The sequence below is a fragment of the Muscardinus avellanarius genome (genome assembly GCF_963383645.1).
Source record: "Muscardinus avellanarius genome assembly, chromosome: 1".
NCBI classification, from domain to species: Eukaryota; Metazoa; Chordata; class Mammalia; order Rodentia; family Gliridae; genus Muscardinus; species Muscardinus avellanarius.
Genome location: NC_137786.1, coordinates 42,830,594 through 42,848,867, shown reverse-complemented (window position 1 = coordinate 42,848,867; position 18,274 = coordinate 42,830,594). Strand labels below are relative to the sequence as shown.

Here is an 18,274-nt window from a genome sequence, read left to right as displayed (position 1 = left end):
GAGATAGTAGGATCACAGGTTTGAAGACAGCCTCAACAATTTAGCAAGACTCTCAGAGGCACTCAGCAACCTAATGGAAACAGAAAATGGGTATCGCTCCAAGGTAGAATACCTCTGGGGTCAATCCCCAGTACCAAAACAAACAACAATAACAAAAACAAATTGGCACTGTGACTTCTGAGGTTAGACCTTCAAAGGCCTTGCAGCTTGCATTTGCCTTTTTTGGAAATTTGAGAACTTCATATTGTGCAAAGTCTAATCTAGCCTAATAGAAGATGAGAGGCCACCTGGAAGAGACTGATGCTTGCCCCGAAGGCAGAAACTGCCTGACATGCAAGTTAGGCTATCTTGGACCATCTAGCCCCATGAGATACCAAATGACTGAGGTAGTATGAATGAGCCTAGGCAGCAGAGGAGTACTGTAATCCTCAAAATCATATGAAATTAGAAATCTTTGCTCTTTCCATGCTACTAAGTGTTGGGTGATTTGTTATGAAGAAACAGTTAACTGGAACTGGAAGAAAGGGGAAAAATGGGACCTGTTAGCCTTCTTTCTTCTTTGAAAAATATTAACTATAGGTACTTAGTGAAATTTAGGGAAGAGGCAGTAGGGTGGTGAGCTTGTAGAGAATAAATTGGCACAGGCCAGTCAGGCCCTCTAGCCAAAACAAAGTATATTATAATTGATCAAGGATACTTTGGGATGTGTTTTTATAATGGAAGGGAAATAGGTTTCTAAAGAGTCTTTTTGTGTGTATGTGGTACTGGGGGTAGAACCCAGAGGCTTTCTACCTCCAGGTTATACACCCAAATCTATTTTATATTTTATTTGGAAACTAGGTCTCACTAAGTTGCAGAGAGCCACACTAAGTAGCTGAGGCTGGCTTAAAACCTGTGTGATCCTCCTGTCTCAGCCTCCCAAGCACGGGGATTACAAGCTTGCGCCACCACACCCTGCCCTAAAGAATCTTTTAATATGAATATCTGATCATCTGAATAAATATATATAACTGTGTAGATGAAAACAAGTACTTTTAATGGGGAAAATCTAGTATATTCTGAATAGCATGCTAATAATAAAGCTACTATGAATTATAAGATAGAAGAGAAAGGAGATTATGGAGAGCCCAGGGAATGTGTGGAGACAGGATTATAAAGACTGAATGTTGAAGATGACAAGGAAGTCCAGGGGGAAAGAACATAGGATAAGGATTCCATATACATAGAAGTCAGGAAGTTGGGATTACGTTTTATCTCCAGGGAAATGGAAAACCCTAGAAAATGATGACAATTGGAAACTGGCCTGACACAGCAATTTGAAATATGGCCTAATACACATGCTAGGATGGGTAAACATGAGGTGTAAGCACTCAGGAAGCTGCAGACTATAGTAGCTCCAAATTGAGACAGGAAGTTTAGGAATAAGGACTTATAAAAAGATATAGGATATAAAATAATTCTATGTATTTTGCCTGATCTGGCAACAAGTATGTAGCTTTTCATAGCACTATAATCCTAAATAGTCCTCACTTTTTCCAATCTGCCTAAAAATAACAAAATCCAAGTACTTGGGAGGCTGAGACAGGAATATCAGGGTTCACAGACAGCCTCAGCTACTACTTAGCAAGGCCCTTTGCAACTCAGTGAGACCCTGTTTCAAAATAAAGGATAAAAATAGGGTTGGGTGTGTAGCTCAGAGGTAGAATAACCCTGGATTTCATCCCCAGTACCACACACAGACAAAATAATAATAATAACAAAATCCAAAAAAGGTATGAGCATAGGGATTATGGAAGGCAAGGAATCCTCAACATTCCTAACCCCATCATATGGCTTTATTTTTTCTAATAGAAATGATAACCATTTTTTTCACGTGATAGAACTACCTGTTGTTAAACTTTATTATGTATTTTGTGTTCCTCCCTCTTTAGTAGAATATATAACTCTATAATAGCAGGCATTTTTGTTTATTTTGTTCTTTATATACAGATATACTCATATATCTTTAGTTCATAAAACAGTGCTAGGTAAAACCTAGGCATTTAGTAAATAGTTTTTGGATAAAAAACTTATGACTGTGTCAAATACTCTAAAAATCTGAATAAGGCAGACCTGGAAATTTTAGACCCATATCACCAGCCTGGAGATCTAAAAGAAGATTGTGAAATCTTTTTTGTTTTAGAGGTAGTATATTTTGCTTAAGCAAAATGCCATACATGCCTTTGGGCAACACAGAAGGCATTTTCCTCGATGGAGACTCTAGAGAATTCTTATTAGACGAAGAGAACTAGCTCAGTTGGAAGGTTATTGTTCCACATCCTAGCCCTGTCACATGCTTGCTGTGTAAAACCTTTAGCAATTCATCCTCTGATGCTGCTTCTTGTTTAGAAAATGAAGATTCTGACAAAAGTATCTGCCCAAATTCACAGGGTCAGTGTTAAAACCAAAGATGCATTTTATCATGAACTATGGGTAGTATCTTAAAATTTAATGCAAGTTGCCTTTAACTTTTAACATTTTATTTTCCTGATATTTAGTTCTAATGATATTTTACAGTTATTTACAGATTAAGATAATTAGAATTTTCTAGACACCATTACTGATCTCTAGAGAAATACCTGATGAATTCAAGGATTATCAAAATGAATCATCTTTCTCTATGAAAAAGCTTCAATTGAAATAAACTTCAGTAAACTGAGAACGTTTTGCTGTTCATAATCATCACTCTTATATCATGACCATTATCTATTCTTTCTCCCTCTCTCTCTCTCTCTCTCTCTCTCTCTCTCTCTCTCTCTCTCTCTCTCTCTCTCTCTTTCTCTCCCCCCCCACACCGTGATGCTAAAGATTGAACCCTCCATTTTATGTTTTATATTAAAACAGGGTCAGAATAAGTTGCTAAGGTCCTTGCTAAGTTGCTGAGGCTAGCCCTGTACCTGTCATATTCCTGTTTCAGCCTCCCAAGTACTGAGATTACAGGTGTATGCACCGGTCTATGATGTCTCTGTTTCATATTTATGGGTTTTTTCCTCCGTGTAAAGATAGTTTTCCAGATAAGGGCATCTCCTGTTTATATTATTTCATTAACAACACTTTTTAACTAACTCTTTCTTGATGTCTTATACATAGATCAAACCAAAGTCACTCTCAGAGTGCCACACATTCCCTATCAGCCAGTTTTTTAAAATAGTGTAAGTGTTCTGTCATATTGGAGAATAAAACTTCTACAGTGCCCTCGTTAACTGCATTGATTTGGTGATGAGAGGTAGAGGGGTAGCAGTGAGGTGAGCCAAAGAAATGACAAGTTTGGTGATGAGGACATTCAATTTAAAAAACATTATAAGCAATGTAAAATAAACACTCTATTAAAATCTGTAAGAGAACATTTTAGATTCTCTCCTCTTCCTAAACTTGAATAGGTTTTATTGAAAAGACACACATATTGGAACTAGGGCATCAGTCATATGAGCCACTAGTACTCTTACTAGGACCACACCAGAATCGTCTTCGGGAAAGCAGGAGGACAATTTATTTGAGTATGCATTGGATTGAGTATTGAGTAAGGAGGGATCTACAACCTGAAGATTTACTTTGGGAAGATCAGCCCACTCATATCACTGAATCCCCCATGAGAGGTTGCTTGAGTACCAATTTAAAGGTTATATGCAAAAGAATGAAGCAAAGAGAGTGGAAAGTCCCAAACTATGTCTTGCATTTCCTCATTCAACAGAGACTTATCCATGCTAATGACTGCCATGAAGTTTGGAAATCTGGAAAGCTTTGTGCAGTGCTGAGGACATTTAAGTTTTTTCTCTTCAAAGCAAACTATTAAAATAATTATGATCTTTCTGAATTCTTCTGAACCACATTGCTGTTACTTGGATGCTCCAACTCATGCCACCCTAATGAAGAATGGCTGATCTTAATCAGAGATACATATAATGAATTTTGCTCCTGAGAAAACTGTGGTTCCTCAGCCAAAGACAGAAAGTAAATTATCCTTCACAGTAAACTCCTGAAAGATAAAGGGGACATATGACTACCTTTTCTATTAATTTTTATTCTTCAGAAAGAATAAAGTTCAATACCCATGCAATAAGATGGGTAAGAATGATTTTTTTCTTCAAATCTTAGCTGGAAAAACATAAGCAGTAAATATAATTTATGAAGGTGTTCACCTCTGGATAAAATTAAATAACAAAATCCATATGCTCTAAGCAATTATTACATAGTGTATTTCCCCAAATAAGTCTGTATTCTATCCGATTTTATAAACACTTACAGACTACCCAAACATGTTTCTACAATTTATTTTGCTTCCCCAGTGCCTGTGTCTTCTTAGAACGATATGCCGCTACTATGCCATCTTTAAAAGTCTGAAAGTGCAGGCATTAACGTTTCCTTACTTTTAAATTCATTTAGCCACATCTTTTGAGTTGCTCTAAGTTTTTTACAACTTATCTTGAAAATAAGAAATGTCAACATGGAATTAAGGTGTCTGATATCCAGATGTTCATAAACTCACACACATTAATATGCAAATTCTAGTTTTTACCACAGAGATGGTTATTCTCTTTTTAATATAGTTTAATAAAGGATAAAGTAGGAGGCTGGGAGTGAAGGGACTGGAGGCCATTTTCAGATCTGCAGCTTAGTAGTTGCATTTCTCTAAAAGAGCCACTTTTTTATGTGGCTGTTTTCATTGGTGGTAACAGAATGCTAAACTAGATTCAGTTGTTTAGTTAACACATAATCAGAGTGCATATTAGATTTAAAGTTACATATCAAGTGAAGGGCAGGTTTGAGGTGGGGCATCAAACCAAGTCCCTTTTCCTTGGGTATTTTCCCTAATAACTTCTTACCCAAATAGCAGTTTAAGGTTTCCAGTTACCTAGGTATCATTTTTAACTCAAGCTGCTTAGAAATAGCTAATCAACTTTTTTTAAAAAAATCAATGTTCATTTCTTGTATACATGCATGGCTCTGGTATTAGCTACCAAATTCCCCATAATTCAGTGCATAAATTTGGGAATATGTCTTCTCCTTCATTTCCCATTTCCAAAATTCTAGCAAAAGTAAATAATTCATCTAAATTTATCTTAGATACACCTTTCTTTTATTCCAGTTGCCCTTAGTATAGGCTAGGGTCCTATCTCTTAAATACTAGATAAAGGTTCGTGCTTACTGGTAGATTTCTTAATTCTCAGGCACTCTTTTCTCCAACCCAATCTATATGTAATTTCTCAAATTAACTTTTATGAAAAAACCTACAATGGTTTCTCAAGTCCCTCATGTTAGATCCAACCTCCTATGTTTGTTTTGTAAGGTCTGTTATCCTTTCTCCTTCCACCACCCCCAAATCAGACCTGCACTTTCCATCACACTTATCCTCAAGTCCTTCCTCACATGGCTTCCCACTAGCTTGGAATGGTAATTTTGTTCTAATAAGAAGGTATCTGATCTTTTGAGATTCAGCTCAAGAATAACTTTCAGTTTTTGAACTCTGATCTAATTTATTACCTATTCTGCACTGCTTGGTACTATTTTTTTTTGGGGGGGTGGTGGTACTGGGGTTCCTGGAAGCCCTTCTACCTCCGGGCTACACTCCCAGACCTATTTTTACATTTTTATTTGGAAACAGGGTCTCCTTAGCCAGCGTGCGCGGCTGGCTTCAAACCTGTGCGATCCTCCTGTCTCTGCCTCCCAAGCGCGGGGATTACAAGCGTGTGCCACCACGCCCGGCTGCTTGGTACTATTCTTTATTCCTAATTATTTCATAAAGCCTTCTTCTTGATTATAAGCCCTTATATTTGTCTTTTTTGTCATTTCCCACAAAACTTAGTATAATTCCAGAGTATAGAATGTATAAATATGTATGGATTGATTGACATACATTTATGCTATGGCTATAAAAAAAACTCTCTAATCCACTAAAAACCATTCTCAGAGACAATGAAGCTAGATTCAATGGATGCATCAAGATTTATAAAGCACAGTCTTTGATATCAGAAAGGTTAACATCTTATTAACATTATCTCACTTATATATATATATATATATATATATATATATATATGTATGTATGTATTCTAAATGGTCTGCCTAAAGTTATCCTCACTATAGATTTATTCAGACAGAATATCAGAAACATATTTTTTGCAAGTCTATTTGTGCTGGTACATCTATTATTTTCCCCCCTCATGTTGTCTGTATTTCTTCATATTTATACCTTTACCTCTTAATAGATAGGATGGGATGACTTTTGGAAGAAAATTCATGATGACCTCAGGGCCTCAGTAAGCCTTGATTTCTTAGTTTCCTACTCCTTGACCTTTTAGTGCTTTGAGAGAAAGGGGTTGGAGAATAGAGTGTGGGTGTGTCAAAATAAAACTCTTAAAATGTGAGATAAAGGCTGAAGATATGAAATAGTTGCACTAAGTCTCCTAAGAGGAAATAGGAATGCTTTACACTCTTCTAAGATTCATTCAGATAATTAAGGATTTCTGAGGTTCACTATTCTAGCATGAGAGAAACAAGACTAAATGAGATAGGAAACTTAAAGGTTTTTCTCTGATGTGAGGTATGAAATAATATAATAAAATTAAAAAGAGAATTTTATAAAATATTTTGATTAGTCTTTAAAAACACTATTGATTTAAGTAGGTGGTTTAAATCATTACAACTTGCTCAGAAAAAGAATTTTTATTTGTGTTAATATAAAAAGCTTTTAAGAAAAACAGGTACTCAATTTCAGTTTATTGTGGGTATGCACAAAGTGAAGCCTGACTCATTAGTCCACTCACTGTTATTCCTTCACAGATTGAGCTTTCTGATCTGTAGGCATAATTCTTAAAAGAATAAAATTGGTATCTGGTGTCTAAAAGAATGATTTTACCTATATAATCTTAACAGCTTGAAAGGGTATATAGGATAAATAGGCCCAAGATTAAAAAACTAATCATCTTACTGTGTTTTTTATCTGAAATGTTAGTGAAGTACCCCACAAAAATATAATGTACATCTTGCATACAATATTTATCCTTAAAATAATACATCTTTTCATCTGTGAAATAATTATTATGTACTCATAGGTCACTTCTATCCAAATAGAAATGAATCTTTTGTTTATTATTATACTTACTAGAGGGTGAGCATGCTTCTAAATTATTAGACTGAAACAAAGTTTAATTTTAACCTATGATTAGGTTAAAACAAAGTAAAAGAGTTCTAAATATTTATTTTGTATAATTTCCAACAACTTAAATATGCTATTAAAAGCCTACCTAAAATTAACTTCACCCAACACGACAGGTTTAAAGGACATAATTGAAAACAAATAATGTTTATTATACATTGGACTAAACTCAGTAGATCAATAAAGCATGAAAAATATAAGCTCCAAATTATGGAAGTGTTGTTAACTCTTTCCAGGTACCATCATCTCATTTTCCTTCCAATTTTTTCTACTGAACTTTAATCAAGGTCATTCAAGTTATTCCAAAATGAGAACAATTAAAAACTCTTACCAAAATAACATAATTACTAAATAATGGCTTGGTTGGATAAGGACCTTCCTTGAGGTCAAACTAGGCTTCAACATAAATCACTAATCACTTTCTTTAACCTTGCCACAGAAGTTTTCTTTTACTTAAGTCAGTTTCTATTACCAAATGGCTGGACTGTATTTTTTAGCATAGCTGATTCATTGTGTTTAAGTTTCACTCATAAAATAAATGATAGCCAAATAATATTTTTCATTACCTTGTTAAGAAAACTAAATAGCAACAACAAAACTCACTGGCTTACCATTTGCCTTCTTCATTTTCATATTGTTGAACAGTATATCCAAACATATCTTCTACTGGGCCACTGAAACTCATTGAATTTTTCACATCAACATTGAACGATTCGCAGAAACCTAGAACAACTTTGAGAGGGAAAACAGAGTTCAGTTACACGAAGTTAGCTAAGACCCAGTCATGTTTTGAATTATGGAAGGCATTCTTGAGGTTACCACTGAAAGCTGGGATCTTATTAAAAAAGAGCAATGAATCTCAAAGAATGAGAACTTCAAGGAAGGTCCTGATATTAACTATATTACTGACTGAAAATCAACATAATGGATTTAAGGAAGACAAGTATTAACATCCAAAAAAAAGAATTCCGTAGAAAGTTAGTATCTGTACCATTGTCATAATTAAATATTTCAAAAATGTGTGGGATAAAGTTACAGAAACTCTACTCAGAGTAACTAGTACAGTTGTAGGTGGTTTTCCAGCAGTGAGCCCTGCAGATAACCATGAGAGATAACAACTCATTTTCCCTGGTCAACTACAGAGGATGCAGGCAGCTACATTTAAAGCCTTATGGGAAGATTTCTCCTTGCTCTTTCCCAAAAGAAAGGGAAGCTGACCTTCATCAGGGTATGGCTTCTTATATAGACCTAAGATCTATTCTGTCTCCCTTCTTTAATTAAGCAGTGGGTGGATGATTATACTAATACACTGAAGCCTCCTTACTTTTAAAAAAAAATTATTGGTCCACTGTAGTCATGCATTTTAGTGGAGTACAAGATGGTGGAGACATACGGAACATATCAACCAATCAGCCCTTACCCAACTCCTGCCCCATTCCCTGCTCCTCCCTCCTTTTCATGTTTGGCTTAGTGATTGACTTTGATATGTTTGTTAATGTGCATCATGAACACAAGAGAATTTACCTCTCTCCCCCTCCCATCTTCTCAGTTAGGTCACTTATTTGCTTATCTATAGTATCTCCTTCTCCTTTTTCATCAAGATTTCCTCCTATGATCATTTTCTCCCCAGCTTCCACATATTATAAAGAGCATCTGATTTTTTATTTTTGTGACTGACTAATTTCACTTAGTGTAATGTTCTTCAGTTCCTCCCATTTCCCTGTAAATGATGTAATTGTGTTTTTCTTTATGGCTGAGTATAATTACATTGTGTACATATCACATAGTTTTTTAATTAATTCATCTGTTGATGAATATTTTGGCTGGTTCCATACTTTGGCAAATGTGAATTGTGTGGCTATGACTATAGATACACATGCATTAGATAGGTAGTTTGGTTTCCATTCTTTTGGGTAGATACACAGAAGTGGTATTGCCGGATCATATGGTAAGTTTGTTCCCATACTTCTGAGGATCCTCCATAATTTTCCGAAGTGGTTGCACTAATTTGCAGTCCCACCAAGAATGTAATAAAGTTCCCACTTCTCCACATCCTCGCCAGCATTTGTTGTTTGTGTTTTGAATGATTGCCATTCTAGTTGGAGTTGGGTGAAATCTCAGGGTAGTTTTGATTTGCATATCTCTGATTGCTAATGATGTTGAGCATTTTTTCATGCATTTATTGGCCATTTGAATTTCTTCTTTCATGAAGTGTCTATTTAGTTCACTTGCCAATTTTTTTATTGGTTTCTTGTTTTCTTAGTGCTGAGTTTCTTGACTGAAGCCTCCTTATGATGTTGTAAGTGCTGGTAACCTCACAAGTTGATGTTAAGATTAATTTAGATAATATGTCTAAAAGTTTACTCAAGTTCTAGCACATACTATATATTCAATGAGAAATAACTCTCTCCAATTTCCTTGTAGTTTAGTCACTAGAATGCCTTCAACAAGTGAGACTGTATCTTAGAGGAATTCTGGAATCAAACCTTCAAATGGATGGTGACAAATTTCCTGTCTCTTATTTATTAATCATAATTTTATGGGCACATTTTAATTATACATCATGATGAGATTCAAAGTGATATATTTATATATACTTGGTATATTTTCTTTCAGATCCTACCCTGCTTCCTACCTCCTCCCTCCCCATACATGTTAGTGAGATTGGTAGTGATACTTTCAAAAATGAGCATAACATTATTTAATCTGTTTCCTTTCTCAAACCTCTTTTTCCACCTCCCCTCCCCTGCCCATCATCTTCCACTATTCTATTGGTCTTTCTCTTCTCTTAAGTCCCCTTTCTGTCTTATTTTTCTCTCTAGTTTCCACATATGAGAGAAAACAAATAACTCTTGGCTTTCTGAAAATGGTTGATCTCATTTACCATAATGTTCTCAAGTTCCATCTATTTTTCCTATAAGCGACACAGTTTTGTCTTTTATGGCTGAGTAAAACTCTATTGTGTGTATATACACCATGTTTTCTTTATCCATTTATCTGTTGACAGACACCTAAGGTACATAATTTGACTATTGTAAATTATGCTGCTATCAACATGGGTATGAATGTATACTGTAGTATTATTTTTTAAATTTTTTATTGCTGCATTCTATTCATACATCATATTGGGGTAAAAAACTTGTGTGGAGAGAAAGTGTATTGTAAATTTCCAAATATTCCCCTCCTGGATGTAACTAAGAATTCTTCCCAAAGAGCACTGCCATCCAAACTTCAGCACATCACAAGTTATATTCAGAAGTTATTAACTTCAGTTTTCTTTGTCAAAACTATGATTTAGCCACAAAGATTCTGAACAATTCTATCTCCTAGTCTTGCAGATTCTTAATAGATTTAATCAGTCCAATTTTATAACCCTTACTTATAAATGAAAAAACTCTTACACAAATATAGTCTAAATCCAACAACTATAATATTATAATATTCAACTTTTGGTATCAGTAATAATTATAACTTGATGCACAGGGTTCTAACTTAATTTAGAAAAATATATTCTTCAAGGAAACAAACAAAACAAGATAGCACACATTTGTATATCTTACTCATCTTTTTATCCTATATCAATATTTAGCACAGCTTCTGTATATAGACAGACAATACAATTTGTGTAGATTGAAAGATAAAATGAAGGGGGAGGTGTGCCAGCTGTAGTTGGAGATGAACTGGCCACTGGTCCATCCTACTTAAGAAAGACTTCAAATTAGACTTTTCAGGCGAAGGAGAGATGAGATTTGGCTGTGAAAAGAAAATGTGCACCCAGGATTTGAGAGGGTATTGGCAAGTAGCAAGACACAAGACACAGGGCAAGACAAATATGGTTGTAAGCTACTGATGAGGTTTGCCTGGGTGGTATGAAGAAAGCATAAAAATAATGAATGGATAGCACAGGTCCTTTTATGGACATTTTTCTATTCATTCTTCAAGGGTGATGGTCACCATATTTTGCATAAAAGTTATTCATATATTTGAAGATAGTTTTAAACCCTGCTCTTTCTCTATTCCAGGCTAAATACTACATGCTTGAACTCTTTCCTCAACAGATATTATTTGTAAACGTTTTGAATAATTTTGACAGATTATTTTTGATATGAAAAATGCATAATAGTAATTCTATAGTAAGGTTGGCATTTGGGGTCAGAAAACTCTTTAGTGACATTTGGGGTCAGAAAACTCTTTGTTATGAGCAGTTATCCTGTGTTGAGTAGTGTTTAGCACCATCCCTGGCCCCTACCCAGGTGATGTAACACTCCCTGAATTGTAATAATAGAAAGTTTCTCCAGGCACTTTTATGCCCAATTGCTCTGGAGCCAAACTACCCTAACAGACAATTTTTAACATATAAAGACCAGAACACCACTAATTATATTGTTGAAGGTGACTGAACACCAACTATAGCCCACAGAACAGCAGCATCTGCCTATCCAGGAGCCCGTGAGGAATACAGTCTCAGATCCAATCCAAACTTCCTGCATCAGCATTTATACTCCAATAACATCTCCAAGGGAATCATTCTTGGTAAGGTTTGAGAAGACGAGTCTATAACTTTTCTTCTCAAAATATCCATAAAGGTAATATTATTTACCCAAATCAAAAGAACTCATCAGGATTTAGACAAAATGATTCTCTCTTTTTAAAGTCCATTTTACTACCCTGAAGAATTTTTTTCAGTACATCATCATATTTAGTAAATGTTCTCCCAAAGACCACCTGTGTTACCTCCTCAACCCAAGACCAAGAGCTTTGAGAGTATTTTTTGGGAGGTGTTGTTTATTCCACATGTTTTGTGGAATGTCTGGGTGCAAGGGAAGCTCTTTTTTTTTTTTTTTTTGCATTTCCTGTTGTTGGAATTCTATACTCAACTTTCCCAAAGTGGTAGTAAATCAGTCTCTCTTTCATGTATTTTAGGCACCAAAGAGCCTGAAGCACAGAAGATGACATCAAAAAACTAGTTTACATCTTGTTCTTTTGATTTAATGGAGTTTGTAAACAGTAAAAGAAGTTTCTCATAACTTTTAGCTCAATGCTCATTTTGTTATACCAAATTCTCTTATAACTTTACGTACCAGATGTAAAAAAATTATTCTTATTCTAAACCAAAGCAAAAAGTTAATAAATAAACTAGAATAGACTGGGGTTAGAGTTAGAGAATAATATAGGAAAAATATTAAAATGATCGAAATAAAACAAAATAGTCAGATGTTGGAATTAAATTCTGATTTCACATTTATTAGGAAAAGAGAGGCTTTCCCTTATTAATAATAACTATACCTAGGCATATTAGCTTATTCTTGTAATCCCAGTTTTAGGAGACTGAGACAGAAAGATCATAGTTTCAAGGATAGCCCCAGCAACTTAGTAAGACTCTGTTTCAAAAATTAAAAAAAAAAAAAAAACAGGCGTGGTGGCACATGCTTGTAATCCCAGTACTTGGAAGGCTGAGACAGGAGGATCACAGGTTTGCAGACAGCCTCAGCTACTTAGTGAGGCCATCTGCAACTTAGTGAGACTCTGTTTCAAAATAAGGACTAAAAGCTGGGTGTGGTGGCGCACACTTGTTAATCCCCGCACTTGGGAGGCAGAGACAGGAGGATCCCGCAGGTTCGAAGCCAGATGCGCTGGCTCAGGAGACCTTGTTTCCAAATAAAAATATAAAAAAAACAGGTGTCTGGAAGTGTAGCCCAGAGGTAGAAGGGTTTCCAGGAACCCCAGTACCACCAAAAAAAAAAAAAAAAGACTAAAAATTTGGGCTGGGGGTACTTATTTCCAAATAGCTTGGAAGTAAAATGCCCCAGGGTTCAACCCCTTGTAGATTACTAATGATGATGATGATAACTATATTGTGTTCTTATGTGTTATTCCTCATTCACCCCATTAAATAACCCTGCAATCAAATGTCATTATTGCCACCATTATTTGAATAAAGAGAAGAAAGCCAAGCAAAGGCAAAAAATTTACCCATATTTCTATATTTTTCAAAAATCCATAGCACTAATCATCATTCTCACTGATTCAGTTTAGCCTATGTAATTCCATCTTCTCTAAGTCAAATTTAAGGAGTTCCCCTGCCCCACACACAATCCACATGCACATTGGCAATAGGCTGTGGAGGATGTTGGGAATAAGAGGAAGGTTAGGTAAGAAGTCGTGGCTATTTATTTATTTTTTATTTTAATTTTTTCTTGTTGTTGCTGTTGTTACTGGGAATTGATTCCAGAGGCATTATACCTTTGAGCTACACCTCTCATTCCTATTTTTTTAAATTTAGAAATAGGGTCTCACCAAGTTGCTGAGGCCTTACTAAGTCTCTGAGGCTGGCCACAAACCTGTGATCCTTCTGCCCCAGCCTCCCATGGTACTAGAATTACAGGTATGTGCCACCATGCTGGGCCAGATGGAGCTTCTTGAGGGTTTCAGTTAAAGCATATATGTTTATGTAGAAAATATATAAAAACAGCCTGCTTATATATGTGAGGGTTTCATGATGAGGAAGGTAAGATTGTTGGTGCTGGAGAGAACCTGTTGTAAAGAAATTTTGTGTAAATTTTTGCCCTGGGATGAAATCTGATGTGTATGACAACTAAATAAAACAGAGGAGACATAACTTACAGTTATGAGGTATTTCATGCTCAAAAATATTTTCATATAAATAGTATTGATCTATTGAAAAACCTGGGAAGGCTGGGCTAAATAGCAGTCATCACTCTCTTCTTTTTTATTTTTTTATTGGTGCATTGTATTCATACATCATAATGGGGTAAAAAACTTGCATATACCTACATGCACACATTACCCAGCCAGCCCCCACCCAGTCCACACCCCACTCCCTCCCCATCTCTCCCTCCCATGCTTGGCTTAGAGGTTGACTATGATATGAATAAGTACATCATGTGCTTTAGAGAGTTTCTTTCTTCCCCCCTCCCATTCCCACAATTATGTTGTATTATTTGCTCCTCTATAGGATTTCCTTTCTCATCTAGAGTTCCTCCTATGACCCATTTCTCCTTAGCTTTCGCATATTAGGAAAAGCATCCGATTTCTTATTTTTTGTGATTGATTAATCTCACTTAGCATAATGTCCTCCAATTTCATCCATTTCCCTGAAAATGATGCAATTGTGTGATTTTTAATGGCTGAGTAAAATTCCATTGTGTACATATCTCATAGTTTTGTAATCCATTCATCTGTTGATGGACATCTTGGCTTTTTCCATAATTTGTCAACTGTGAATTGTACAGCTATGAACATAGATACACATGCATTAGTTTGGTAGTTTGGTTTCCCTTCTTTTGGGTAGATACCAGAAGTGGTATTGCTGGATCGAATGGTAAATTTGTTCTCATTCTTCTGAGGATTCTCTGTATTGTTTTCCAAAGTCGTTGCATTAATTTACAATCCCACCAACAATGTTTTAGAGTTCCTACTTCTCCACGTCCTTGCCGGCATTTGTTGTTGTTTTTTGAATGATTGTCATTCTAGTTGGAGTAAGGTGAAATCTCAGGGTAGTTTTGATTTAATCTCTCTGATATAGTACTTGAGAATCTAGCCAGAGTAATAAGGCAAGAAAAGGAAATCAAAGGAGTACAAATAGGAAAAGAAGTCCTCTTCTGAAGTAGAAACAGAACTTGGAAAGTCAGAGTGATATGTTCAAGGACTGGCTGCCTGAATAGCAGAGACAGATTTCAATCTTCATCTTCTGAGGTCAAACCATAGACTTTCTATAACTGAATATATTTTTAATTGTTCAGATTAATAAGAATAAAAATCATAAATAATCCATCTCACAAAACCCTCTTATAGTCCAGCCTAGTTCTTATTCTTTTTATAGCTTTGGAGTATTGAGTGTAGGATAGACAGAATATGCTGAATCTGAGCACTTTGTTAACTCTGGTGGAAAAAGACCTTCCCATTCTTCACATCATTTATTTCTAACAAAAGCCACTGCAGTCTGCTTGTGTTCCTTAAAGAAGGAAGTCTGCCACTGACCAAATGGCACAGGATTCCTGCTCTAGTAATATACATATGGGAAAATTTAATAGCTAACAGAATTCTGTACATTGTAAATTTCAAGCTCGAAGCAGGATATTATCAAATAAATGATGACAGGGGAGACACATCAAAATGGTATTGTTTTCTTCTAATAACTACCTATACATGTTTATTCAATCTATAAATAGGAGTAATCATACAGTTAACATTTTTTTCTTTTTGCAGTGCTGAGGATTGTACCCAGGAGAACACTATCTCTGAGCTATACTTCCTACTTTATTTTTTATTTTAAAACAGACCTCACTAAGTTGCTGAGGATCTTATTAAGTTGCTGAGGCTAGCTTTGAACTTGTGATCATCCCATCTCAAACTTCGAAATCCTGGAATTACAGATGTGTGCCACCATGCCCAGCTATTTTATTATTTTTAACATAAAGACTGAAATGATGACATAAGCTTGATATAGGAGAAAATAATTGGATTTTTACAATTAATTAATAGCTTTTAGACTCCATAATGGCATAGAAATTGGTGATCTTTGAGATATGTGTACCAGCTACTCCATAAATGTAACCAAGTCATTATGCTTTAAATGTATGCTAAACCCTAGAAATGCAGTCATTTAAAAATAATAGACAATGCTCTTGCTTCCATGGAGCTAACAGCTGAGCTTAAAAAGTGCAGCAAGTACAAATATCTTCCAGGTATTGGTTTCTATGATAAATAAAATAATGTGTGTAGCAATAGAAAATGCTCAGGAGATGAATTAAGTGACTCCATAGGTAGAATCCAAATAGCTAGTTTACCATCTGCAAGTTGAGATTTATTTCAGAAGAGGATGGATCTTTCTAATGAGTCTTTGTATCTTTAATAAGTGATAATATGTCACTATATATATATGTATATATATATCACTATATACATATGTGTGTATATATATATATGTATATGTATATATATATATATATATATATATATATATATATATATATATATATATATGTCAGCAACATCAGTGGGGACAGGACAATGAAGTCCTTGACTCATATCCATGCAAACTTTCTAAACCAGGCTGCAATGAAATATGTAAAGAAAATCTGAGATGAAAATGTCAGGCCTTCCCAGTAGAGATAGCCATGGAGCTGGAGCACAGATAACACTTCTCTTTGCAATTAGATCACCTGATTTTCATCTCAGTTCATCAGGATGTTGTGCATACTTATGATACCACTTAGAATCTGAGCCTGTAACAGGTAGAGCCTTCTTTCACTCCAAATGCAATCTACTCCTTTCTATATTGCTTCAGGTGTTGCAAGTTTATTACAAGGGCAGGGCAACTGTGCAGGGACTCTAGTATATTCTGGTCATGTTAATTAAGTCACAGTCCTGATCTACTTGAAAAGGAGAAAGCACAACTAGACAGTATGCTCTCTGCAAATGCAGAGCTTCAGAGAATCCTTCACTCTGCAGACCTTCTGGGTAGGATTTACCTCTTGTGCCAACACCTTCTGGTGTTCACACCTGGTCAAATGCATACAAGCTCCTGAGGGCATATATGTCCACTACAATTAATAAAGTGATCATTGAGCATTTTATACAATTCCAGGTTTACTTTATTTTCTTTTTGCATTCAGACAAACTATATTCAGTTTTTTTGGCAATCTATGTGGTTGGAAGAAAACATTTTAGTGATAAGAGTTTGTACAATTTGGAAGTCCTTTTCCCCCAACGTCCTTCACCTTATAATATATAACAAAACATCCTTATACTATCAGTGCTATGGATCTGAAATTTCAGTTTAATTACTAAATAGGTTCAAAGATTGGATCTCAATTTTTATGGCTGCCATAAAAAGTTAAATTTGATGGAGAAAGTAGTTGGTCCTATTAATAAAACGCTGTAGCTTTACATCATTCTAGTGGAGTTGAAATCTGATACAATTTTTATTATAGCATTTCAATCTTAAGACTTCTAACAGTAGGGGCATGAGAAATAAAGATAGACTGAAAATAAGATAAATATTAATACAGCTTATACCAAAGAGTATAATCAACAATATTATATGAATATGACATCATAGTCTCAAATATAGGACATTTATATTTGCTGTAATAGACAAGATATCCAATTTAGTGCCTCTTTCAAACAAATGGAATTTTTCCATACAAAAATTTAAAGAGAAAATCTAGCTTAATAAACATCACTATTCAAAGTTCTTTCATGATAAATGATGTAATATGTCAGCAAGATAGCTACTTCCTTCAGCAAGACCAGAAAAGCCAATTAAAATAAACACCTGAGTATTCGAACTCTCTGTAGTAAGTTAATTATTTTGACTTTTAGTTCTAAATTTCTATGGTCCTCCATTTACTACAAATGTAATTTGAAGTTCAAAGTGAGTTTGCATACATGTGTGTATCTATATGTGACTGGTGGGAAGGAGGCAAGGAAACATAATTCTGGCACATAGTAGGTGTTTAGTACAAGTTTGATAAGTGGAACAAAATGGAATAAACAGAAAATGAAGATTTTTAGTACAAAGATTATTCTGGCTATAAGAACTTGTCTCCTCTCATGAGTGCTACCCAAAATACTAGACTACAGCAAGACATTTCTTAAACATTCTTTATTTAAAATCCCCCTTGAATTTTTTTTTCTACACAAGCTTATTCTTCCATACTGTTTATTTTCCTTGATAGTATCTACAGACATTTGGTCATTGCCCATATCCTCCCACCACAAATAACTGCCTGCCTTGCCAGCCCCTTTCAGACTGCTTCTCCTCGCCATCTCAGAAATTTGTAGTGGGCCTCAGAGCCTGACCCCCTCCGCCCAGTCAGTATCATCTTCTGGATCCGTGTTTTACAGGATAAAAAAGCTGCAGAACCTCAGGAGTCTCTGGATCCTACTGTGGGAACACAACTGGTGTGTTTGCGCAAGCAGCATGAGCGCAGAGCTCTGTTCTCCAGCTGCCCTGGCAGCCACAGAGCTCATTAGTGTCTGTGACAGCACAGCACGCAGCACTGCATATGCAAAGGCACACTACACTTCAAAACAAAGCGGGTAATATCCCGG

General features: G+C 35.5%; 1 protein-coding gene across 1 annotated transcript in view; it reads right to left on the bottom strand.

The window, feature by feature from the left end:
- ITGA1 (integrin subunit alpha 1) overlaps positions 1-18,274 on the bottom strand; it is a gene marked incomplete at both ends in the record, with an annotated part of 160,564 nt that overhangs the window by 93,082 nt on the left and 49,208 nt on the right. The window contains one exon of the mRNA XM_080705344.1: positions 7,807-7,927. Coding sequence (XP_080561470.1) covers positions 7,807-7,927 — 121 coding nt within the window. The remainder of the gene's footprint in view (positions 1-7,806; positions 7,928-18,274) is intronic.